General features: G+C 37.5%; 1 protein-coding gene across 1 annotated transcript in view; it reads left to right on the top strand.

Annotated features, from left to right (window-relative positions):
• Positions 1 to 27,154, top strand: part of LOC109050245 (sterile alpha motif domain-containing protein 10-like) — an 890,290-nt gene extending 863,136 nt beyond the window's left edge. The window contains exons 4-5 of the mRNA XM_042712749.1: positions 11,890 to 12,030; positions 25,092 to 27,154. Coding sequence (XP_042568683.1) covers positions 11,890 to 12,030; positions 25,092 to 25,114 — 164 coding nt within the window. The 3' untranslated portion in view covers positions 25,115 to 27,154. The remainder of the gene's footprint in view (positions 1 to 11,889; positions 12,031 to 25,091) is intronic.
• Positions 27,155 to 27,561: the final 407 nt, after the last annotated feature.

Here is a 27,561-nt window from a genome sequence, read left to right on the forward strand (position 1 = left end):
AGAAACTATACTTTTTACTTTTTTGGCCACTGCTGCTTCATCCAGAAGTCCTAGGGAATTTTTATGGCTCTTCTTTCCTAAACCTTAGGCCCGATCCTTTGGTGGTTAGGGTCAACCTGTGGTCCAATTGTAAGAGATTTATTGACCTTGACACACAATCATAAGGTTCTGCAGAGGTCCTTTCATATAATTTTTTGCATGTTTTTGCATGCTGGTTGCACATGTTGGTTGTTTGACTTTTTCTTGATTTTATGGAACAAATGTACCGCTGGGTCACCCTTATATTTATAAGTGTATGGCATCAAAAAAAAAAAAAAAAATCCATTTTTTTTTTTCTTTTAGATTTTTTTTTTTTTTAATTATAAAGTAACAAAAGTCAGTCAAAGGGGTGTAGTCAAGTCACAGCATGTATACATTTTATTTTAATGCATTTTTTTTATTATTATTTTGACCCATTGACATTTCTTGATTTTAAGCACACAAAATTCAAGAATACTCACTATATGTGTATATGTATAATAAGTGTTTACAGGAGCAGCTCAAACAAATAATCTTAGTTATGCTCCTTTTCTGTTCTAACAACAGAAATAAAAAAAATAAAAAATGTTTGGTGCAGTTCCAGTGCTTTACTTCTAACATTTTTATATTTTAGGGTTATGTGTATGCATGCCATGGATCCTTCTGTCCTTCAGACAGTGATGGTTGAACACAAGCATTCATTTTAGTGGCATTACATTTAGTTAGGGTGGAGTGATAAATATCTGCCCCCTTCAAATGCCCCTTTAAGTAATTCATCCGGGCTCCGAGACTGGCTAGAGGCTTTATTCTATTATCTGCACTATTATTTATTGCTTCATTTATCAAGCCTCATTCTCAGTTGGTGTGTGAGTGGGTGTCTGAGTGTGTCATTTTTCCTGGGTCATTGGCACTGTAGCTTGAAGCACTGTTACACACACTGCTGTAAAACACTGTAAGACAACAACTAATCACAGAAAACAACACCGCTTCCTTCATAAAATAATTATTCCTCAACAAACATAAATAAATTTTTTTTTTTTTAAGTCAGCTAACAGCTGCAAGTGTGAATTGATTTGGACTGCGTTCATGTGAAATACTTATATAGTACAGCACCTTAAAGTGCATTTTAAAGAGCCCATGAAATCAAAATTGCGGTTTTGTAGCTGTTAGTCAGTGTCTGTTAATGTCAAGGTCATCTATGTATCTATGTATGTAAGCCTAAAAATAGCAATATAAGTCACAAAATAACCACAGACGCACATTAAACCCATCTTGAGGCAATGCATTTCTGCTGTCTTCTGCTACACAGAAGCCTCAGACTAACAGCAATCCTGGATAAAGTGCTTCTGGAAGGCTGAATTCAAAAGAACTGAATTTGTGTGTGTGCATATGTGTGTATACATATTAGAGAGCTTTACAAATCACCTCAATGTTGTGAAAAAAATGCAAAATGCAGCTTAGAAAAAAACCCACACTAGTCCAAATATAAACTTCAAGAAGCACCCCTGGTTAGTTATGGACGTTTCCATTATCAGTGTTGTTAACATCACCCATGCTCTAATTGTTCCTCCCAGCCTGCTGTGAGTGACTGGGAAGCGAATGCAGTCCCCACAGCTATGTGTGAATTCCTGGAGCTGGAAAATGGGTCAGTGTTGGCCCATGACTGTCCTCTAAAGCCCCAGGGGCATATGGAGTTGCTCCATCACAGCACACTGGGTCAGTGGAGCATCTCTGTCCAATAATCTCCCATAAGCCCTGAGTAGTTAAATACACAAGCAATTGGTCTAACAGCCTATACATCAGGCTTAACAGGATATACTTCAGTGACTGATGCTTTTTAGCATGAAGATGGATTTATGGAGAGTGCGGTTTGGAAAGATTTTCACATTAGCTTGAAGAATATGAATTTGTCCTAAATTTGTTCAGAATTAGATGGTTTGATTTTGGCAAATAAGAACAACAGAATCCATATAATGAATATAATAATGCATAGAACTTTTGAGGTAACTTACAGTCAACCAATTTACAGTTTTTACTGCGAAATGTTTAGTTTGACAATGTTTATTTACTATGAATAAATAGATAAATATTAAAATATAGTTATATTAATTATTTGTCAAATATTTCTTAAAACTTATGTTATGTTATGGGGACAAAACTAAAACTATGTATTAGTGTTCCCAACACTAGATCAATCACATTCAAATAAAAACTGTTTGATGCCCTTCAAAAGATGTGATTTTGATTTTTGAACCAATTTGACAAATGCTACTCTCATTTAACATTCATAATTAGTTGTTTCTTCATGTGTTACATGATTCGTCAAGCGTTACACATCTGTATATACCACATAAAGGAGGCAAGCAGCACAGCTGCAGTCACAAGTTCCGGATATCCCAACACATTCATTTAGTTTGAGCCAATGCAATATTATAGTATGCAAATATGTACAACAATCTTACAGAAATTTGCAAAAAAAAAAAAATCACCTTTCAAAAATGAAAAAAAAAAAAAACAACACTTCCCGTTGAACTTCTCTAGATGTAATACAGCAGAGATTCCTACTGTATATTATAGACATAGAGGCAAGAGACATGGCGTAATAAAGTGGTGTCTGGTGAATTGCTGTGATTTACTGTAATATGCTGAGGATGGGCCATTTCAGTGGGGTACTTCAGGCCTCTTGTTGTTCTCTCTCTTTGTTTGGGATTCACCTTGCAATTCCATTTAAGGGCTTTGTTCTTTATTTCTCGAACACACACACGAACACACCCATACACAGATGTCCTCTCATTCAGGCAACTCCTTTATCTCTTTAACTGTAGATATTTCTGTAAAATAGCTTCAGTTTTGCAGCTGATCTCTTCTACTGTACAGCAAAGCACATTATAGACCCCATAAAATTGAAATTGCTGCTCTTAGTCAAGAAAGCTTTAAGTCAGCGTCTGTTAGCTTTGAGGTCATCTGTATGTTAGTTTACTCATAAAAGTCAAATAAAGTTCTGGGAAAACAGACCAAAAATATTAATGACTGATCTCACTGACTGATCTAGAATGAGAATTTGCCCTTCTAAATTATTAACACCATCTGCCGTTGATAGCAGTAGCAAGTAGCATGTCATGGTTTGCTGGTGTGTGCACGCACACAGACTTCACCTACTATTCATCTTGTGTCTCTGTGACATAAAAGGGACAAGCCATTCATTATATCCCGACCAAGGATGGATATTGACATTGGCTTGCCCTGAGCACCTGGGCACAGATGTTTCACACCATCTGTACACACCAGAATTGTCCTGTGAAGGGACACAACATGAGGACATTGTGACGGTATAATCAACGAGTCTCTCTGCCTCGCAATTGTTGCATCATTGTGCACTTGCTGTGTCATCCTTGATTATTATGGCAACAGTCCAAGCTAATATGCATTGTTTCTGCAGCTCATCAGCACCCCCTGCTGGTCTGGAGCCCGGCAGGCCTGAATATAACCCAGACTCATTGGAAAAACATGCCTGTGATGACATTTCTGCAAAATGATAGGTCACTTCTCTGACATTTTCACGACACTACCAAGGTGAAATGTCCAGTTACTGATGGTAAAAGTATGTTCAGTTTTATTTAAAAATAGATGAGCCAGAATCTTAAGTTAAATGTCTACAGTCGTGGCCAAAAGTTTTGAGAATTACATAAATATTAGTTTTCAAAAAGTTTGCTGCTAAACTGCTTTTAGATCTTTGTTTCAGTTGTTTCTGTGATGTACTGAAATATAATTACAAGCACTTCATACGTTTCAAAGGCTTTTATCGACAATTACATGACATTTATGCAAAGAGTCAGTATTTGCAGTGTTGGCCCTTCTTTTTCAGGACCTCTGCAATTCGACTGGGCATGCTCTCAATCAACTTCTGGGGCCAAATCCTGACTGATAGCAACCCATTCTTTCATAATAACTTCTTGGAGTTTGTCAGAATTAGTGGGGTTTTTTGTTTGTCCCCCTGCCTCTTGAGGATTGACCACAAGTACTCAATGGGATTAAGATCTGGGGAGTTTCCAGGCCATTGACCCAAAATTTCAACATTCTGGTCCCCGAGCCACTTAGTTATCACTTTTGCCTTATGGCACGGTGCTCCATCGTGCTGGAAAAATGCATTGTTCTTCACCAAACTGTTGTTGGATTGTTGGAAGAAGTTGATGTTGGAGGGTGTTTTGGTACCATTCTTTATTCATGGCTGTGTTTTGGGCAGAATTGTGAGTGAGCCCACTCCCTTGGATGAGAAGCAACCCCACACATGAATGGTGTCAGGATGCTTTACTGTTGGCATGACACAGGACTGATGGTAGCGCTCAACTTTTCTTCTCCGGACAAGCCTTTTTCCCAGATGCCCAAAACAATCGGAAAGGGGCTTCATCGGAGAATATGACTTTGCCCCAGTCCTCAGCAGTCCATTAACTATACTTTCTGCAGAAGATCAATCTGTCCCTGATGTTTTTTTTGGAGAGAAGTGGCTTCTTTGCTGCCCTTCTTGACACCAGGCCATCTTCCAAAAGTCTTCGCCTCACTGTGCGTGCAGATGCGCTCACACCTGCCTGCTGCCATTCCTGAGCAAGCTCTGCACTGGTGGCACTCCGATCCCGCAGCTGAATCCTCTTTAGGAGACGATCCTGGCGCTTGCTGGACTTTCTTGGACGCCCTGAAGCCTTCTTTACAAGAATTGAACCTCTTTCCTTGAAGTTCTTGATGAACCTATAAATTGTTGATTTAGGTGCAATCTTAGTAGCCACAATATCCTTGCCTGTGAAGCCATTTTTATGCAACGCAATGATGGCTGCACGCGTTTTCTTTGCAGGTCACCATGGTTAACAATGAAAGAACAATGATTTCAAGCATTCACCCTCCTTTTAACATGTCAAGTCTGCCATTCTAACCCAATCAGCCTGACATAATGATCTCCAGCCTTGTGCTCGTCAACATTCTCACCTGAGTTAACAAGATGATTACTGAAATGATCTCAGCAGGTCCTTTAATGACACCAATGAAATGCAGTGGAAAGGTTTTTTTGGGATTAATTAATTTTCATGGCAAAGAAGGACTATGCAATTCATCTGATCACTCTTCATAACATTCTGGAGTATATGCAAATTGCTATTATAAAAACTTAAGCAGCAACATCCAATTTCCAATATTTATGTAATTCTCAAAACTTTTGGCCACGACTGTACTATTTAAAAATGTTTTTGAAAATAACATAGCATCTATATTAAACCCGACCCTAAACCAAACCTATAGTGTTAATAAAAGGAAATGTGAGATAAAAATCACATTTGCAGAAGCAATCATTGCATTTTAGCTTGCTTTTATATGTTTTCAAGCTCTTTTATCATGACTTATGATTCACCGGACTCATATTTGAGGACTTGCAACTCTGGACTACTAAATACTAGGTGCACTACTGAGCAAGTTTATGTCATCAGAAAAGCCACACATATGGAGCTGCTTATGTGATGCAAATTTCAAAATGTTTATTTACAAATCATACACTGTGGTAAAAGTGTTTTGAGGTCATGACATAGTACTGTGCAAGGAACTGCATGAAAATAACTATTTAATAATTGATAATCTGACCCCTGTAATCGTAATTTGTGAGAAAAGGAACAAGTTGTTGGTGTTTTACTGCCAATAGCGTTCATTGCAGACGAAAACGGCAGTGAATTGTATTTATTGTATTGCATTTTTTGCAAATATTAAGGCAGTGTCACACAGTATGTTGCCCAAATATGCTGAATGTCACGTCACTCACTATTTCTAGCTGACTTAAAAGATAGTCAACCTTTTTGCCTCTAACCACTGACTAACCAAGATGAGCCATTTTGTTCACCATGTCTAAACTTATAGAAGTTTCCGTAACTGAATCTCACTTATGAGAAAGTAATTAAACGCCAGGTAGTGGTTTCTCTCAGGGGACAACTCATGAAGTTCTGTAAACGATCTGTAAAACTGTAATCATCACCATCCAATCCCTGAACCCCCAAACCACACTGCGCTCATCTCTCCAATTCCACTACATCATCAGAGAAATAGCCACAGCCAGCTGTTGTTAAGGTCATTATGTTTCATTTACGGAGGGGAATAGCTGTCCAGCTCTGATGTTTCTGGACACACACCACACAAATCAATACACTCATCCAAGGTCAGACAATGGGCCTTATGTTACCCGACTTCATTGGTAATCATTACACAAAGCAATATGTGCGGAAATTGAACACATTCATTAATGTGGCCTAAAATAGACTTTTGTTACGTAAACTCTGTATGTGTGGCGTTCTTGTGAGGGGGTGTCTGTGTACTTGCCAGGTGAGAATGAGAATGGATGATTATATTGTAAGAGAGAATGAGATGATTTATGCTTCTAATTAGAGTGAGGGCATATCGGGGAAATGACCATAAATTCCCCTTCTTGTGATGTTTTTTGAAGGACAGGGGTACATGTGTACACTCTAAAAATGGCTGGGTTAAAAATAACCCAATTGGCAACCCAGCGCTGGGTAAATATTGGACAGAACACGTGCTGGGTTAAACCCAGCAGGCATGCTGGTTTACACATTTTAACCCAGCAGGCTGGGCTGTTGAGAAAACCCAAGATATAGTCATTTTTACCATTTGTGTGTTTTGCATTTTTGTGGGTGCTGGGTTATTCTTGCTGGGTTATTCTCATAATTTTCTCTCTATGCTTAACAAGACATCATGGATTAATAAATAATGAAGAATACATGTTATTTAGACTGTTAAAAAGTTATTTTTAATGCCATCTGAACATTCACAAATGTGTCAAAATTTGTACCAATGAAAAACGACATGCAATTTTCTTTTTTTGTTTTCAACAAACATGCAAAAAATCACAGAAACAATACAGTGCAATAAAAATAAGAAAATGAATGACCTGTGTCTAGCTGTTTTATTATTATATTTTGACATGTTTAACTATTTAAATACACAGAGAAATTACATTGACAATTAAAATTTAAAAAGACAGAGAATGCAAAATCATTTAAAGATGTCCTAAAAATTATAACAAGTATATAAAAGACTCCTAGGTAGATGTACACTGCTTAGGGTAGTACAGGTATAGGTCACCCAAAAATGAAAATACTTTCATTTATTGCTCACCCTCATGTTCGTTACAAACCCTTAAGACCTTCGTTCATGAACACAAAGTTAAGATATTTTCGAAAACCCGAAGAGCTTTCAGACCAGGGTGAATAATTACTGACCAAATTTTCATTTTTGGGTGAACTATTGTCAAACACTTAGAAAGCTTTGGAAGCAAAAGATCTACAGCTGAGAGAGCAGTGAACTCTGCTATAGAGCCTGTCCTATGGAAGAGGACAATTTTCAAAAGGAATTGCAAATTATATTTTCAATTGCGTTTTTCCCACGTGACACAAATTGTGACATGCACATCTTGCATTACTTTTTTGCGTTTTCACGAATGACACAGTGAAAAAGACAGTGTCAAAGCAGCTTTACAGTATTAAATAGGAAAATAGTGTGTAATAATTGCAAGAAAAGGACAACAGTAAATACTCAATGGTTTTTCAGTTAAAGTCAGTTCATCATTGATTCATGTGATTTATCTATGTACAGCTGTGCATTCAAGTAGACGATATCGCTGGATATTAAGTGTCCCCAGCTAAGCAAGCCAGAGGCACAACAGCGGCAAGGAACCAAAACTAACATCGGTGATAGAAAGTGAGAGAAAAAAACCTGGGAGACAAATCAGGCTCAGTTGGGGGGACAAGTTCTCCTCTGGCCAGACCAAACCAGCGGGTCAATTCCAGGCTGCAGCACAGGTCAGATTGTGCAGTTGTACTCATCTGGTTCCCTGATGACTATTGTTTCCCGATGTCTTGTGCGATGTCGTCTAGGAGACAAGGTCTTTACAGGGGATCTGTCCTCTGGGGCTCACTAGTATTCCTGGTCTCCGCTGTCTTTCAGGGCTTGTAGAGGTCATCTCTCCACCATCTGATCGGATTGGCAATGGGGCTACGGTTGACCTCGGGATAAGAATGAAACAGACTAATGTTAGCAGATGATCATAAGAACAAGTACATCGGGTGCGATATTAATTACCACGTCTGCTTTTTCACTGTGTCTCACATGTAACATGCCAAACAAACTGAAATGGAATTGCAATAACTTTTAGCATCTGAATTTCCAATGTCACATGGAAACCTGTCAATCTGTGTCAGGGGTGGGACCATACTATGGGGCGTGTTTGTATTGGGAGGTTACAACAACGGAAAACTCTGTATGCCACGTGTTTACTTTCACTTTGTAAAGGCACTACTAAGGCAGCTGCCACTCCGAGAGATGCGTGTTAAAGAACAGGACAGTGCAACCCGGGTCTCCCTATATCCTTGGCACCTTACACAATAAATAATCTTTTTAGTCATTTTAAACCCAAATGCAGCTACACTCCCCTGCTAATGGGTTGGGAGCCACAATGGTACTATTGGTCAATATTCACCATTAACCAAATGCTTTTTCACCTGAGGAACATAATATAGGGTAAGTTGCAAATAGGCAAATAAGACTAGAACTTTGTTTTGCTGATGCCCTCAGAGTGCAAACAGTGAGAGATTTGGGGGTAAAAACTACAAAATATCTTACAAAACATGTACCCATAGTATAGTCCCACCCCTGACACGGATTGACAGTTTTCTGTGTAAGGCATCTGAAATTCAAATGCTTTTCAAATTGCTTTGGTCTATGTCAAATTGTATGCGTCCACATGTGGAAAAAATGCAATTAAATATACTTTGCAATTCCTTTTGTGAAATTTAACCAGAATATCCTTACCTGTCCATTGATTATGATCAATGTGCTGCTAGATCTGCTGGCATTTCCAATTGCCATGACAAATGGATGGGGTTTTGTGGACTCTGCTCGGTAAGGAATTCCAAACGTTTGTTTCCCAACCTCTAAAATAAAGTAAACAAAATACAGATTTTTAATAGCGGGTGATTCAGTTCAATAAACTGTGTGAAAGTTCATCATGATTATGAGTTAAATGTCACCTATGAGTAGGTCATACAGAAGCTGAATATGCTATAGTGATTGGCTTTCAAACTGTGTTAATCATATAGGATGTTACAGTCAGTATAATCACAGTTGTATATTAATATGCGGCTTGTATCGAAACACACAATCACAGTCAATGGCACAGATATGTGAGATCACACTGCATAGTCAAAAAAACACAATCTGGAAAAATGGTATATAATGTATTCGCTCATTATAAAATTATGTACATTCTGAACACAAAGTTACAAAGTGCAGCTTTAACTACAGCACGAAACAGAATTATGTGCGTTTAATTTACGCAAGTGTTTAGTTGATTATCACATACTAAGCAAACAATTATGTATGTAAAATGTATAATAAACATGAAAGCTTACCGTTAGACGTCTCGATAAGGACTGCATTCAACGAGTTTTTTCTCTCACAAATGTTCCATGTGCTCTTCTGACAAGAAAAAAACCACATTTTGAATTATGACTTACCAAAAACCTTTATTTACGGATGTAAAAAGACTTTATAAACCACACAGGCATCATCACCTCACTAACGCGGCCTACGTCACTCGCTGTGCGTGCGCGCACTTTGAAATGTATCGAGGCCCTGAGACGTCGATTCTTTTCCGGGAATCACTTTGTCCGAGAATTTGAAAACGGGTTATTTGAACCGGATCGTCGGTTCTTTTAGACCTGCGGTCCAGCGACATTGTACGTAATTTGTATGATTTACATGTCGATATGGACAACTGAGGGCGTTTACATTATAGCAGAAAGCCGTATTGACTTATTTTGACTCAATTAAATGTTTAAATTCGCTTTTCAGTGTCAGAAACGACTCCTTCCTCTATTTTCACAGATATTCACATATTTCAGCCTTCCGTCGCTGTCTGATACTTATATAAAACTGTATTAATCTGTCGTCTCAGATACCTCAACACGATTATGCGAGTAACGTTACACGTAGAGTGGCCGTCTGAGGTAAACTGTTCATCATTTACCAACTAATGTTGGCCTGTAGAAGTTTAACAGTATTGTTTCGCCGCAAAAATAAAGTTATAATTCTGCCAATTTTCAAATAATTATTAATGAAAACATTAAATAAACTTACCTTAAAACAGTTGAAACCAGTGGCTTTGCCCCGTTGTTCTTCCAAAATGACAGTTGGGGAGCGATTTAAACACATCCTTCAAGGGCGCGTTAAAATAACCAAAATCCCGCGCTGGCCTGAAACAACCCCAGCGTTACAACCCAGCAGGTTTGACTCAACACATGTTTTGAAACTACCCAAAAGTGTTTAAAAAAGTAATAAAATAACCCCAAACAAAATGACACAACAGAATCATCCCATCAAAAAATAACCTAACACTGCTGAGGTAAATAAACTCAATGTAGGCTTTATGCCGTCCGTCTGTCTGACTGCTGAGGTAAATAAACTCAAAACTTTCAAAACTAGTATGCTGCCTTGCTGTCTAATTCCTACATAGGATGCTGCCTTCTGAGGTAGCATACTAACTCATATGGATCCTCATAAGAGATTGTAGAGCTCTACATTGGCAATAGCATGTACAATTTTACAATAGCATGTACAATACTCTAGCCTAAATAAGCACACACAATACTGTAGCCTAAAATACACTGCACACACAAATCTTGGGTAAAATGTAAATTATACATTTAAATTTTAATTCTTTAGTCTGAGCAATTTTTTATTTAGACCTTTTTCATTAGAACATTTTTTCTCCATTTTTATTATGATTATTTTTTTTTATATATAAATGTTTGTTATCTTAACCATTATATATTTTTTATTTTGTGGTTTTTGCTGTTGCCATTTGTCTCATTTGTAATGTTTTTAAATGATTCTGACGTGTGACACTTTGAGGTGAAGTTTATCTTTGAAAGGTGGCATTCACATAAATTGTATTATTATTTTAATTTTATTTTGTTTATTTGTTTATTTTTGTATACTTGACAGTTCTCTCAAGTACATGCGCCAACTTGGATTGGTTTTTTTTTCTCCACAAAGTTTATAATAATCTATTTTGGAATTGTCATATCCACAAAGTATATATACAGTTATGCTTTTAGAATTTAGCATATTATTTTTAGAATTTACAGTTTGTATATTATTTTGGCCAGTGAAAATGCTTTTTTTTTATTTTTAGACCATTCTAATTACTGAGACCATTTATTTTCCCATTTATTGCTTTTTATTGTTGTTCTTTGTCTTATGTATTTTGTTAATTTCCTGTATTTTTTTATTATTCTTACCTGTGATACACTTTGAGCTGAATTCTATTTGTTATAAATTGCACAATAAATTATTATAAATTGTACAATATATTATTTTGATTATTATTAAAGTTGGCATAGTCTCTTTTTCAAAAGTCTCTTTTTTGTGTATGCTACCTTGGGGGATTTTTTTTTACAGAACTTTTGACAATGTATTACCTTACAAAGGATATACTTGCCAAAATGAGGTGTCTTGGAAAGCAGCAAAGCTAAAATTGTACTGTCAAAAGGGAAAGTCTAATTACAACTCTGGTTACTGGTTTCATATTCAGAAAGCAACAGGACATCTGCAAGACTTTTTCTTGGGTTGTCTTGTTCTGTTGGCAAGACTTGTGACATTAATTTGATGGCTTCTGTGGGGATTTAAACAAATGTAAACCAATTCCACACTACTGATCAAATAATTTTCTGGATAAAATCTTTTTATGTTCGGTCTCGCTATTTTACAAAGCTGACATTGACATTTTAAACTATCATATATCCTGTCCCTCACGCACTTTTTCAGGTCGTGCCCTGTTGCGGTTGAATGGAGAGAAGCTGGAGAGGATGGGTATAATCCAAGAGACTCTGAGACAGGAAGTCCTGCAGCAGGTCCTACAGCTACAGGTCAGAGAGGAAGTGCGTAACCTAGAGCTGCTCAGCAGAGGTGAGAGGTCAACACCTGAAACACACACAACCTCGTCTGCTAGTAAGTTAATTGTTATTGCTGCAGTTGACTAGCATGGCCCATGTGTGACAGAGATTCAATCGGTGGGGAGTTGTGGGGGGGGGGGGTATGGCAGTTGCAACTAACTTTTACAATAGCCTGTTATAACTTAATTAAAAATATTATAGCCTTATAAACACAAAACACATGAATATTGGGTATTTTTTCCAATTAGACCATTTTAATTAGACTAAACTTTTTTTTTTTTGGGGGGGGGGGGTATTGATGAATGATATGGATAAATATTAATAAATATTTATCCATTGTAATATAATTTGTAATTATCATAATAATAATAATAATAATAATAATAATAATAATAATACTATAAATTAATCATAATCATAATAATCCAGTATTAATATAATATAATATAATATAACAATATAATATAATTGTCAGGAAATACACACTAAACAGACATTAAATGAATCCAGGCACAGTTTTATTGGACACAGAATCACAAGAGAGCAGGTGAGTTTAAAGACACAAATAGCATACAGTCAAAGATGATAACTAGTACTTGCCCGATGCTGATACTTTTATTTTTGGTACTTGCCGATACCACGTACCGATACCGATATTTTTATTGCATTTGTAATTTTTTTAAATATTGGGTACAGAAACCAAAAGAGTATTTATAATGTTAGCTGGTTGACTTCATTTATTAAATAGATACAGTCAAACCAAAATTTATTCAGACACCTTCAACATTTCACATTATCACAGTTTATTCTGTATATTTTAGAAGATAGTACTAAAATATGACAAGAACTCATAGTTAAACTGTGTCAGAACAAATTCATCTTGATAATGTTAGATAACTTTGATAGAAAGATATGTAATGGATTTACAATCAGCCAAAAATTATTCAGGCAGCTGTTAGTATGACAACATTTACACAACTATCAACAATTATTCACCCAACCCATACCCAAAAACACCCCCTATACTCCCCTGCACACTCTCACATAGATCATCAAAAAAACAACAACAACAATTTTCCCCCAGACTTGGTCTGAATAATTTTTGGTCCCAATTTTGTATCAGTTTTACTGGTAGTCCACTGTTTGAAGAATTTTTGGATATAATTTGTCACAGTTTACTTTATTTTGCTAACCTCACTTACATAAATGAACTATAGTGTCCTGCACCCACTTAAAAATATAAAAAATTATATCTGGTCTCTGAATAATTGGTTTGACTGTATATCCTTCTGTTATTTTCGCACTTAATTATGCCCATTAAAATATATTTTACAAGGTTTTGTTACTTTATTTGTTCATGTTTTTGCTCTATGGTTAATCATCTATAATTTAATAGCATTAGAGCTGCTCCATTGCAGCGACTTAGTACTGTAATGATGCACTTTGCTGTAATAATGCAGGGAACCACTTGTTATAAATCTCCTGTGATATTTTTCACAAATATTGTTCACGTTTTTTTTCTTTTCTGAAATGTGCTGCGATTTATATTCCAAAGCCACTCATATAATGAAGAAACACTCAAGCAAGCAAAACGCGCAACGTGTGCATGAATTTGTACTTTTGCAGAACGAGAGGGACAGTAGTAACGTACTGCCTAGCGCATTACTCACAGGCTGCTACGTTCACTTTCGCCAGAGTCATGTATGCCTAAGGTTAAAAATAAATGATGTTTATAGTGAATGCCCCATAAATTGTCTTTTTTTACGATTTAGTTTTAATCCAAATGCGGGTGCTAATTGAGTGTCCATCAAAGATCACACAACAGAAGTGCGTGTACATTCTTTCTCTCTCTTTCTCTCTCTCTCTCCCTCCCTACCGTTAAATAACTTGTGCATTGTTTTACTTACTTGTTTTTGACATATATCTGACCGAACTACAAACTTTCCAGTGATGAACTGTATATTCACTAGATAAGCTCGCGCATCTCCGCCGCTGTGCGCTCAATCCACTCAGCGTGTTTTATAAGCTCACACACGTCAGCTATACAAGCGTTAATACTGAATGTTTAACAATATTCATTGCATAGATATCCTAGGTAGACAACCTTAATCTCTAATAACTCCATTCTGCTGTCTGTTGTTCTGTTGTCAGTGTTTCTTTGTCTGAATATGGCACTTATCACATGCTGTGTGGTATCTGCGTTTGGTATCAGGGCATTTTAACGAGTACGAGTACGAGTACAGGAGCTCAGTATCGGGCACGATACTAATAAAATAACCTCTAACAATTAATCCCTAATGATAACTGTCCTTGTCTGAAAGGCAGGTGCTGAAGGGGACACACACTTCTGCAACTGGACCAGCTGGTAAGCATAGCATGTAAATATCTTTGGGAACAGATGAGGAGAACCAGGAATGCTTACTGGGATTCGCAGAGATCAGGTAAAAGAGTCTTAACTAGTTTAAGGCCAGGTAAGTAATGCGTCGATGACATAGTAATCACCGACAGGTGCAGATGGTTAATACTTGGGTGACTGGGAGTGCTGGGTGCTGGAAGTGAGAGAGCCTGGCAGATCTGTGACATTACCCCCCTCTGCATGGTCCGCTCCAGTAGACTGAGGACCCCAATGTCGCGGTGGCCTACCACGGGCTCGAGGAGCACAATGTGGATATTATTGATGGAACTAACTGAAAACAGCAGGGTCTATCATCTCAAAGTACCCAGGATCTTTCCTCTGGGCTGTAATCCTGCCAGTCTTCCAGATATTCCAGTCAGCCACCACGATGTCAGGAACCCATATCTCCTTGACTGTGTGGTCATCAATGATCTGAGGCACGGGGGGGCTGGTCACTGGTGCCAGGCTCTGTGGAAGGAACAGACACAGGTGGGTAGTGAGGTTTTAACAGGGAGACGTGGATAAATGGGCGAATTCTGTACTGTGTGGGGAGCTTGAACTCTTGTGTGAGTGATGGATGGTATACCTCTGAGGGCTCGTCTGAACAGGGGAATAGTGGTGGCTGAAAGCCGAGTATACACTATTGTAAAATGGGGTGAGACCCATTGATGGTTGTTGCAGGGAATTTTGGGCATACTCAGCCCAGGTGAGGAACCGGTTCCAGGAATCCTGTCAGTGCTGGCAGAAGGTCCTAAGGAAGCGGCTGATCTCTTGCACCTTTCTCTCCATCTGGCCACTGGAATGTGGATGGTACCCGGATGTCAGGCTGAAAGTCAGTGAGAAGAAAGCTTTCCACACACATGAAATAAATTACGGACCATGGTCGGAAACAATGTCCTGAGGAATTCCAAAATTGTGAAATTAAGCAGGGCCTTGGCAGTCTCCATGGCTGTAGGGAGTCCTTTCAGAGGAATCAGTTTGCATGCTTTGGAGAATATTTCATTGATTACCAGGATGCAGGTATTTCCTTCAGAAGCAGGAATGTCGTTAAATAAACCCACACCTATGACCAACCACATCCACGATTGTTCGGAGGAAAAAAAAAATTTGCCAGATGGTAGATGGCGTGGAACTTTGGAGATCGCATACTGTTGATATCCTTGGACAAAACGCTTGATGTCATTAGCCTTGCCAGGCCACCAGTAACAATCAAGAGAGGAATTCAGTGATTCCTTGGAATGTAGGTGAGATCTGGAAGTGGATGGTACTCTGATGAAAGCTGCATTTCTCAGCCTTGAGAAACAGGTTGTATTTGCAGAGCCTCTGGAAGACCTCCAAAATGTGCTATAGATAATCATCCAGGCTATTTCAATAAACAAAAAATTCTTCAATAAACACAATAACAAAACATTCAAGAAATCCACGAAATAAACACAATCAATAAACCCCGGAATACGTTGGGGGTGTTGACCAGGCCATATGGCATAACAAAGTAATCATAATGTCCAGATGGGGTAATGAAGGAGATCCTCCATTCGTCCCCCTCACACATCTGGATGAGGTTGTAGGTGCTTCGGAGGTTCAACTTGGTAAAGATGGAGGTTCTGCAAAGTTGCTCCACAGTAGCTGGGATGGCACTTAATGATTACTTTGTTGAGTGCCCAAAAGTCAATGCAAGGCCGCAAGCCGCCATCCTTTTTTGCCACGAAGAAGAAACTGAAAGCAGCTCAAGAAGTGGAGGGACAGATGTAACCTTGCTTGAGAGCCTTGACTATGAACTCCTCCATGGCCTTCTTTTCAGGTATGGATACACGTCCATGGGGTACTCACTCACTTTGCTCCAGATCGATGGCACAGTCCCATGGTCGGTGTGGTGGTAACTTGGAGGCTCATTTTGGGCGTCTGCATATGGGGCATAACAGGCAGGGATATCCATGTATTGCTTATCCACTGGACTGTCAATGGAAGTGGTGCTCACAGGAATAATCAATGGTGGATTGGATGATGGTTGCGGAAGCCGTGGGAAACAGGTAGGGTAGCAGGTTGGTCCCCATCGCAGAACATATCTCAATGAGAAAAAACAAGAATATATTTCTGATGTGCAGAAAAAGATAACTGAGCTTCACAAATTAGAAAGTAGCTTTAAGAAACAAGCTAGAGCAGTGAAAATTCCCATTTCCACCATCAGGGCAATAATTAAGAAGTTCCAATTGACAGAAAATGTTATGAATCTACCTGGAAGAGGACGTATGTCTATATCATCCTAATGCACAATGAGGAGGAGAGTTTGAGTGGCCAAAGACTCTTCAAGGATCACAGCTGGAGAATTGTAGAAAAAGGTTGAGGTTCAGGGTCAGAAAACCTTAAAAAATGATCAAATAGCACCTACATCACCACATGTTGTTTGGGAGGGCTTCAAGAAAAAAATCAAGAAAAGAAAATGCTTTCACCAAAAAACAATCCCCAGCATATTCTGTTGTCAGACACAACTGGAACTTCAAATAGGACTGGCTTCTATGGCCAGATGTAACTAAAAAAATTTGCTTCGCCTCAAGATGGGTTCGGTGAACACAGGGATAAAAAGTACTCCATGTGTACAATGAAATATACTGCTGTATTTTTTATGTTGTGGGCCTATATTTCTGCTGGAGGTCCTGGATATCTTGTTTAGACACATGGCATAATTGAATCTATCAAATACCAACAGATAAAAAATCAGTAAGTGACCTACTCTGTTAGGAATCTTATAATGGGCCATGTTTGGTTCTTCCAACAGGACAATAATCCAAAAAACAAACCTTAAAAACAACACAAAAATAGGTCACTGGGCACAAAACCAAGCTGTCAGGTATAGGAGGTTAATACTTGAGTGAGTGGGAGCTCTGGGTAGTGGAAATGAGAGAGCCTGGCAGATCTGTGACAATAATATAATAAAATAATATAATATAATATCAGTCAATTGAATTTGAGGACAATAAGTCATTATTGTATGATAAAACACATCCATATTTTATTCTGTGCAGATATGCATATTTTATCATGTATTAATTGGACTGAACAATGTTTTTGGTATTTTCATATAATCATATAATGTAATATAATTCTATACATTTGTATATAACTGTATTTCAGTGAATTGTTTTTTTCCACTTATGTGTGTCAGAATAATATAATTGATAAAAAGATAAGATAATATTCTGTAAGTTTCTTTTTTTTAAGCTCACTTAAAGGCACAATATGTATGATTTTATGGTTCCAAAAACCATTAGAACAGTGTTTTATATTTTGCTGACTTGTGTACTTACTGTACATTATCCCAAATGTTTCGAAGAATGTTTAAATGCAGAGAAATAAGCAATTTTAACTAGTGACATGGACCGTGTCCATAGTGTCATTGTGTCGCCTGCCAAAGACGTCATAACCCCTCGATTTCCAGTCTTTGTTTTGTAGAAAACATATGGAAACACCAAAGACGCTTTAATATGTTGTGCATTTTAATAGACTGGTGACGGCCCACAGAGTAGCATTATAACAGAACTTTCAAACGTATCTAGTATGACGCTGCTTTTTTTTCCCCCATATACTGTACGCATGATCGACTGTGGCATAATAAAAGCTCTGCTGCTTTCAAGCCGTGTGTCACGCTCGTTCAGCAGCCTCGTTTCGCTTCGACGGCTTTCAGCCTCCGTTGCTTCAGTTAATAAATCATTAGCTCATCCATGAACATGATTTCTGCCCGAGTCCCGTCAGATTGCATCAGCTATGGAGATGAAGACTACAACTCCCATGACTCCACACTCAGTCACGGTGTCATCAAACTACGCTACCTGGTCTTTGTTTATTTTGAATATGCGCCCTCTAGCAGCGAAAAATTACATATTGTGCCTTTAAATACTACTTTCAAAGTTTTAAAGGACAGCCTGGAGACACAAAGTGTGAGGGTCTCCTCGGAGCAGACACGTCCTCTGAACTCCCGCCTCAGCAAGTGTCAAAGCCCAATGTACCCCATATTAACAAGGAAAGGGAATTAGAGACCACTTAAACGCTGTGTCAGGGAATTCTACCAACAGCTTAGGGGGCAAATTTAATTTAACAGTTCACCAAGTCCTGGTCTCTGTGCTATGATAAAGGAATCTAATTGAACCACCCAGTGGAAAAATCCTCACCTGAGGTTCAAGCAGAGGACCTGGGTGAGGATTCAAACAGGTGAAGGGTGTTCGAGAGCGAAGGACGGTCAAATAAAAGTGCCGTCAATGCTGATTAGTTTGATTCTGATAGTTGCCATCACCTGTCAGAGCGTGTTAAGTCTGGCTCCTGGGGACCGTTAGGCACGGCTGGAGGATACAGCTTATCTGAGTTTATTTTTAGATGCGTCTCTCAGCCAGCAGGGTATCCATTAGACGTCTAAACAGAGGCCATCTATAGAAGCCTGTCATATTTGATTCAGTTGGTGTGAATGAAAATATGAACTATTGATTGGGTGAAAAATGAAAAAAAAAAAAAAACAGTCTAACAATAGAAGGGTCTTGATCAGTGTTTTGGATGAAGTTGATGTAGAAGAACTGAAGGTTTTTGTGTTTCTGTTTGATTTAGGCATTAAAGGGTCAAACGTGTCCGTTCTGTCATCATTTACTCACCCTCATGTTGTTAAAAACCTTTATGAGTTTCTGCTGTTAAGTAGAAAAAGAAACTTTTTGCTTCACATAACTCTGTTTTAACATGTAATATGATCTGATTGGTAGGCGTTTTTAAACCATAATGTGAAACACGTTGCTACACTACTGTTAGAACTTTGGTTTTTTTTTCTTTTCTTTACTTTTCTTTTCTTTTTTTTCCTGTTTTTAAAGAAGTCTCTAATGCTCACAAAGGCTATATTTGTTTGATCAAAATGCAGTAAAACAGTAAAATTGTTAAATATTATTTCAATTTAAAGTAAATGTTTTCCATTTAAAAATGTAATTTATTCCTGTGATGCAAAGCTGAATTTTCAGCATCATAACTCCAGTCTTCAGTCTCATGATCCTTCAGAAATCATACTAATATGCTGATTTGAAGCTCAAGAAACAACATATTTAATATTTTTGTGGAAAATGGGTTACTTTTTTTTTTCATATAAATGTTTTTTTTTTTTTTTATGGTCTTTACTATTTTGCCAATTTAATGCATCCTTACTTTACTAATAAAAATAAAGTATTAATTTACAAAAAAAAAAAAAAAAAAAAAAAAATCTTACTGACCTTATTACTTGAATGGTAGATGACATCATATACTCTTAAAATTATATTTTAAAACTGTTAAATTATCTATTACTCATTTTTTTTTTATTTAGGGGCCTTTTTCCTTTACCAGTGAAGATTTAACAGGAAAGTGGAGCGAGAGATTGGGGAAAGGGTTCAGGACACAACCCTGCTGTTTTTACCTGATGAATCCATGTCTGTGTTAGCACAACAGCTCCTTTAATGTCTAGTGCAACTCATGTACCAGTGCTCCAACATATTTGGTTTCATTCATCAGTACAAAGTATATATATAGTATATATATGTAGTAAGGTACAATATATATCAGTGAGGGTAGTAGCTTTCTGTTCCCTGCCCAATAATTTAGAGTTGTCTATTAACAATCAGCTTGATACCTATCAGAGGATTTCTGGACTGCACTTCTGCTCTTTTGCCGGTCTCTGTTAAAGCTCATAACGCTCACATGAGTGATTCGGAGGTGTAGATTGACCTTTCAGTCCAATTGCTATGTGGTATTTATCCTCTGAAATGTTGCCTCTGTACTCTTCTAAATTGCTTTGTTCTTTTGGTTCCCAGTAAGGCTAAGTAATTCTGCCCTCTTCATCCCTCACCAAACCCTCCTCCTTCCCCACACCGAAGCAATTTAGCCAAGAGCGAGGCAGATTCTCCCAACACTATAATTGCTGTTTCTATTGAAACGCCTAACCTTATTACCTCTTCTCCAAATTACCACCCAATCGTCTGACTGTAATAGCCTTAAACATCTCACACAAATAGATGAGAAAAACCTGTGATCCACTGCTTCATCATAGCAAACAGTGCAATCGTTTGTTCCAGTTAATAAAAGGAGTCAGTTGCAGGGAAATATCCTTTTTTTTTAGTCTTATTGTCACGTTTGAGACGTCAGTACCTTTTCATTCAGTCTCCTCATGTGTATTTAAACACTAATGTTGCGTAGATGTTTTTCCTGAAAAGGATTCGTACAAATGAATGCATGATGTTTCCATGAATTTTTAACGTGTTTTGTAATGCACTTTGCTTGTGTGCTATTTAGAAGTTGTTGTAAAATTGAAAGGCTTTCATATTTCATTCCACAATATGAAGATCTGGGGAAAGTCATCAAACTTCTATGATGACATATCAAACCAAATATCAAATGTAAAATAATTTTTCGTTAAATGAGACAGATTTGTGATACTCAGAGAAATGATAAGTCTTCAACAAACCAATTAAATGTTAATGTAGCTAACACTGTGAACCCGACGGGAGGTCTCTGAGACTGCGACCCACACAAACTCCCTGAGACATCCGCTAGCGTAATCAACTTGTCTCCTCCATATGCCTGTTTCCATCAGGAGAGCATCCTGAGGCTCTTCCAAACATCTGCCACAACAAGCTCAACGCACGTTTTTCATCATGTTTCTTTCTCTCTTTTTTTAGCTTAAAAGGAAATGTTCACACAAAAATAATACTCCAGCGTCATTTTAGAATGTTGTGCTGGTAAATTGAATTTATTGTTACAGTCATTTTGACCCAGAGAGAATGTTCTTTTCCCCCAAAATGGTAATGTCATTGCATCAGTGCTTATAAATTTCTTATTATACTATATTATTACCAAATATTGGATTAAATCTTTTTGTCAGCTTCTTTTCTTTCAATTAGCACAGGTTTTGTATTTCTTGTGGGAAGTGATTGATTGCAGGCTTCATTGATCTGAGCTTATGCACCTCAGTTTTTGAGTGAACATTGTCAAAATTATCCACAAAACTGAGGTGCATAAGCTCAGATCAATGAAGCATACAATCAATCAGTTCCAAAAAGAAAAGCAAATCCTGTGCTAATTGAAAGAAAACAAAAAGACTGAATCCAAGAGTTTGTGATAATATAGCATTATGTAGGCTGTTTTTTAAAAGGCCAGTCATTTTTGATTTTCAGCACAGCACAAGGGTTAAATCAGGAAACACCTTTTCAGACCTTTTGTCTTCCTAATAGTGGGCCTTAATGGAAGCTTTGGTATATTTTGAACACTGTTCTCTACTGAAATTGGGTTGTTTGGAATTAGTGGGATGCTTCCTCATCTCTGGGGACTCTTGCCCCTTTCACACAGCAATACCAGTATATTGCTGTAAAATTATCGGAACAACTTTACCGGTAAATACAAAAATGCACAGTTCACACAGTCAACGACGTTCCGTCTTTTTTCCAAAATACCGGTAAATTCTGTGACATCATTAACCTGAAATGACCTCTAAATGGCTGCGCTTCCCGGTGTTGTATTTGTAAACATGGAGGGGTAAACATGGTCTGTGTTTTTGTTGATGTTTTTATTTTTGTGTCAAACGTTAACATTTATGCAGCTGTTTTTTTGCCCAAAGACATTGTATTAGATGGCTTTAGACATTTCTTTGATTTTCGTAAACAGCACAGAGTAAATGTATCATCTGTGTCAGAATGTTATGATTGTCTTATGTCAGCACGCTCCAAACTCTTACGTGCTCATACCGGTAATCTTGTTCTGCATTCACACAGAGCACATTAACGGTAACTTATTGGTAATATTACAGTTTCTCAAACCATTAAGTTGCCGGAACAATTTTACTGGTATTTTTGAAAAGTTCCTGTTCACACATGATCTCTTAATGGTAATTTACCGGTAATTTACCAGTAAAGACTATGTCTGAAAGGGGCTTCTTTTTGCATTCTAAAAGTTTTTTCTTAGACGGACGTCTTTACCTTCACCAGTAATCAGGTGTCTTCATCAGAGGCTTTGCAGCAGATAACACATTCACCAATCATTCTGACTTTCACCAGCTTTGGCACTTTGCCATTTGATGTCACGGCAGCACCTGTTCCTTTCCTCAAATGCGTGTGTTTCTGATTGTCCATTGTCCAGCGATTTGAATTGTTCATTCCATTATACTCTTATCTTTTTTTACTTTAATTTTCATATGTTCTTTCTCATCAGATTGAACAAGACTATCATTGATTGCCCAGGCCGGAAGAAACATGTCTCTAAATTGCAATCAGCATTTTTTGCAATCTCTACAAACTGATTGCATAACAAAAAATAAAAAAATAAAATAAATCATGCAGTGTTTCCAGTAGACAGCTGGCTTCTACCGTTTAATGTATTCTGGTATGATCTCATTTTGTCTAGTCCTTTTTGTTTCTGCCCTTGATGAAAAGATCCTTCCTGCATTTTTTTCTGAAATCACTTTTTCTGGCTCACCATGATGTTCTGGAGAGTTATGTTAATTGCTACCGCACGACAAGCTCTACTCAAACTCTCAAACAACATCTGGGTGGTCAGTCGCCGCAGCACTTCCCATACGAAAAATGGTTGCTGCACATCTGAATTTTAAGAATTACTTGTTTCTGAAGCATTTTTCTAAGTATACCCTAGTCAAATTAATTTTGAACAATACAGTTTTTTGACCATTTTCCATAACCTACTGAGATTAATGCCTACATGCGCATCTGTCTTCGAATGTAGCATCCTAACCGACTGACTGTTTTGAAATCACATAGACAGCAGTTTTAAAAAAAAAATGGATCACTTCTAGAATTATGAATGAAAGAAGCTGCTATGCGTAACAGGCAATACACATTGTTGTCAGGTTGTAACAGCTTGTCAGTGGGCCAGTGCCCTCAAAGGTACATCTTTGTACCTTATTTATCCCTAAAACTTGTATAATAGTAGCTTAAGGGTACATATTACTACTCTAAGGTGCCAATATGAACCTTTTAGGAGTAGATAAGGTACAAAATTTTAAGGGTACTGCCCCACTGATAAGCTGTTGTACCCCCAAAGGTAGAATTTATATTTGTAGTGTCAATCAGTGGTCAACCAATATGCTGTCAAGCCTGATATACCGGACAGTATTTTTTTAAATAAATTTAATTCTCAGCATCAGCCAACAAGTTTTCTGTTTGGCTGCTAACCATCAGAGTCAGGACTTTTATTTTGACAGCGCTGAGAACACTGCGCCTGGCGCACTGGAGCTGCCATTCCAACAATCATATAGTCTACTGTCTGAGTAGGTACTACAGTAGCAACTGTTAAAAAAGCATGTTCTATATAATATGATTGAGTGTAGTGTGAATGAAATCTGGACATACCTAATCCACCATGTTGGCTTTGTCACGTCAGGTGGGATGGTAAAGTGCCCATCAAATGCACATTCCAGAATTTTCACAGGCTTATTCATGAAAATATTATTTCCATTGCACACAAACTTAACAGATCACTCAGTTAGTTACGGAGTTTACTTAATTTATATTTGTTATTAACAAATAGAATTACAGTTGCTATTTGTTTATTTTTCAGATTTATTTCTAATTGTTTCTGTTGAAATATTATGTAAAATAAATATACATAACATGACATAAATTATGCGTTATTTACTATTGGCCAACCTGCTCTCTGGCAACGGCCATCAAAAAAAACATTATTGGCCCATCACTATATCAGACTGGCAAAGTCACATGATTTCCGTAAATGAGGATTCATTAGGTTGTGCTATTTCAAAATGTTTGTAATTTCAATGGTTTGATGCTAGGAGACATTGATCTAAAGATGAACCCATAAACCAGTGTCTAATATATGGTTTTAACTTATATTAATTGATTTAGAGTTTTGAAAAGCTCTGTTTCCCCCATCACTCTTTTACATGGCTCTTTTCTGCCTGCGGGGATAACCAAGAACTTACCTGCCTTGTAGAGATACTTCATATATTCTCAAATAATGCATACTCAAATATTGGGCAAAATAGTTTCTTTTAATTAGAGTTCAAACTTTAACTGTATACATATATATATTTTATATGAATGAAATAGAGTTTGACACTCAAACACATGCTGAGTTAGGATTGTTTATAAACAAAGACTATAGGATACCCAAGACATGTCACACGTATAGTTTTGAATGGGTAAAAATACAATGCTCAATATGGCTGCTCTATCGAAGGAAGCCCCCCCTTCTGAATAAAAGAGCCAATCGCTAATCGGTAAAGTCGGCACGTCACTACAGCTGCCGTTAGAAGTCCCAGAAGTCCCCGTTTCAAAGATGGCTGCCAAATGACATGACTTGCCTTAAAGGGACTTTGGTGTAAAGAAAGGCATCTGTAAAGATGTTGCTGTAATGTTAATCTGTAATGTTGCTGCTGCCTTTGGGAACAGACTTTGCATCTGAAGTGTGCACATGATACACATTTATGAGTGTTTTTAAAGCTTTGAATTTCTCTCTCATAAGACAAGCATTAGAGGGGAGAACATGAAGGTACAAAGAGATCTAATAGATAAGAAGCCAAATCCATGGATAGTGAGTAAATGTCTAACCAGAGAGGTTCTGTGATGCACATCCCTTCTCCACATGTATTTCCTGCAATCACATGAATAATTTATGCCCTTTTTCATTCTCTTGTCTCTTTTCTTTCTTTACAGCTTCCTTCGGCAACATTTCTTAGCTCGTCTATCCTTTTGGCAGCTCTCTCGACTTCCCGGCAGACACGGGAGGCCTTGTTCCAAACTGCTACAGACAGAAAAAGAGAGAGAGAGAATCTTCCTGGAGGTGGAGCTGTGGAGAAGACTGTTTACACCAATTTATCGGACAGAACCGTCTTTTTATGCAGATCTGAATGGGGTTTCAATGACTCAAATGGACAAAGTCAGACTATAAAACTGTAATATAGCGATAGGATTAAAGTCTCAAAACCTAGAGTACCAACCAGTGCTCTGCCAGACAATAATGAGGATACGGATTGGATCAAGATGTTGACTTTCAATACGTTGACTTAAATTTGATCTCAGATCCAAATCAGAAGATGAACATTGATCTCAGATCATGTTAAAAAGCAATTCATATCAGCAGCCTTGATTCCCCAAGTGTTTGGATGTCTGACAGACCTGCTCTTTTAACCCAGTATCACTCACTTAACATGGACATCAATGCAATGCTGAAGAAATCCTGTTTCTACAAGTGTGGAAACAGACAATTCCTCCTCCTACCTCTCACGATAGATTGTAGCATTTCATTTGCTGAGAATTAGATATAGAATAGGGCATGAAGTTTGATTATCCAGCATCTTCCTACTCCTGACTTCACGCTAAAGGGATGTTCACACTGACAAAAACAATGTCTACATAATCTGAAACTGGATATTATGGACAATTTGTTTGAAAATGAATGCTGAATGTTGACAATATCAGATGTACACATGGAAAAACCAACCATCATTTTGCTTTTCTTCTCAGGACGTTCAAGAGCTTCATATATTGTTCCTGCTGTTAAACACTGTTTAAGTTATATTCTTGATTTCATTGTCATTTTAAAGTCTTGCACAAATGTAGCAGGTTTTCTCCTAATATACAAAGAATATATCAGAGTATAAATATACCTTTACTCTAGAGTATGTGTCTAGATCACTGTCACTCGTAGAAGTCCCAGTTGTCCTTGTTTACAAAGCAATAATGTAAAGCGGTGCCACATGTCTGCATGGCTAGACCTGTTAGAGACTGTTTTTAAATCAGCTACCTTACAATCACAAATTGTAGGTCTGCAACATACTCTACACAAGCAAATGCTTCTAGATTCTAGATCAATTTGGTGTTGTGTTCCAAGATGTCGCAGTTCATAACACCCTCAAGTACTGTCAGTTTTCTCTTTAAGGTCAGCTATTGTAATGGCAGAGCTGGAGATTGAGAGAACACCAGATAGTTGGGTTTCGCTGGATCAGTGTGTTTAACCGTGTTGGTGTTTGTTGGGTGCGTGTGAACATGGCAATTGCGTTTCCCAACATCATAAATTCAAATGCCAACTTTAAATGTTTGAAATGTTGCTGGCTGTGCGAACGAGGCTTTTGAGTAATGAGGTTTGTTATCTCCAAGAACACAAGAAGGCATTTTAAGTAAGTACTTTAGAGAGACAGTTTATTTCCTCTAGTATGATTAAGGAGATTTTGCGGAGAGAATGTAATTCTTTCCATTTTGTGATTTTGTCTTTATTAGTGCTGATGAATCCTGAACGCTCCAACACTCAACTACACTGTGATGCAGTGGCATGTTTAAGGAAGCTTAAATGTTTGTCTGTATTCTGAGTTACTGTAAAATCTCGTAAAGCCTCAGTGTGATTGTCAGATGCTCATGACACAGGCTTTTACACAGTGTACTCAAAGCTGATGGAAATTCGGCCCTGTGACACAAACAAGTTCAGTCCATCCAGGTTGCAAGGGTTTATATGAGATTGACAGGCTGGAATTCTCTCTGAACTTCATGTGTCGTAATGATCGGTGGGTTTCCAGAGCGTTTTGCTGATTCTTGCATTCTGACACACTAGCATTTTTTTCTCTCCAGAGATGCAGTGGGTTTCTTTTAAATCTTGTTATGCAAAAAAGTGAGGGAAATGAACATTGATTATGTAATGTCCTGCTACCAACGTGATTATACAAGACATGGTGTGGCAAAGACAGCTGTATGCGTGTGTTTTGGAATAAAGTTTTAAAAATACAGATTTCTCCTATGTGAAGTTTCTCTTTCACTATTGTAATAAATGCAAAGTAAAGAACATTTATTAAAAATGCCCAAACCACCCAATTTTGACAGATTGACCTACAGTAAACAAGCATTCTGGAAAAACTAGTCTTTTAGTATGCTAATAGGGGTTGATATACATTTTAAAAATATTTAATATACATCTAAGTGTTAAATCTAAACATAATTCTTAAATATGTACATTGTATAAATTTTAGGGTAAAATTTATTTTTTAAATGTTTTTGAAAGAAGTCTCATATGCTTACCAAGGCTGCTTTTTAATTAAAATAAAGTGAAATATTACCATTTAAAATAACTGTAATAACTTGTAACATATTTTATTCCTGTGATGTAAAGCTTTACAGCATCATACCTCCAGTCTTC

This window comes from Cyprinus carpio, chromosome A23 (genome assembly GCF_018340385.1).
Source record: "Cyprinus carpio isolate SPL01 chromosome A23, ASM1834038v1, whole genome shotgun sequence".
NCBI lineage: Eukaryota > Metazoa > Chordata > Actinopteri > Cypriniformes > Cyprinidae > Cyprinus > Cyprinus carpio.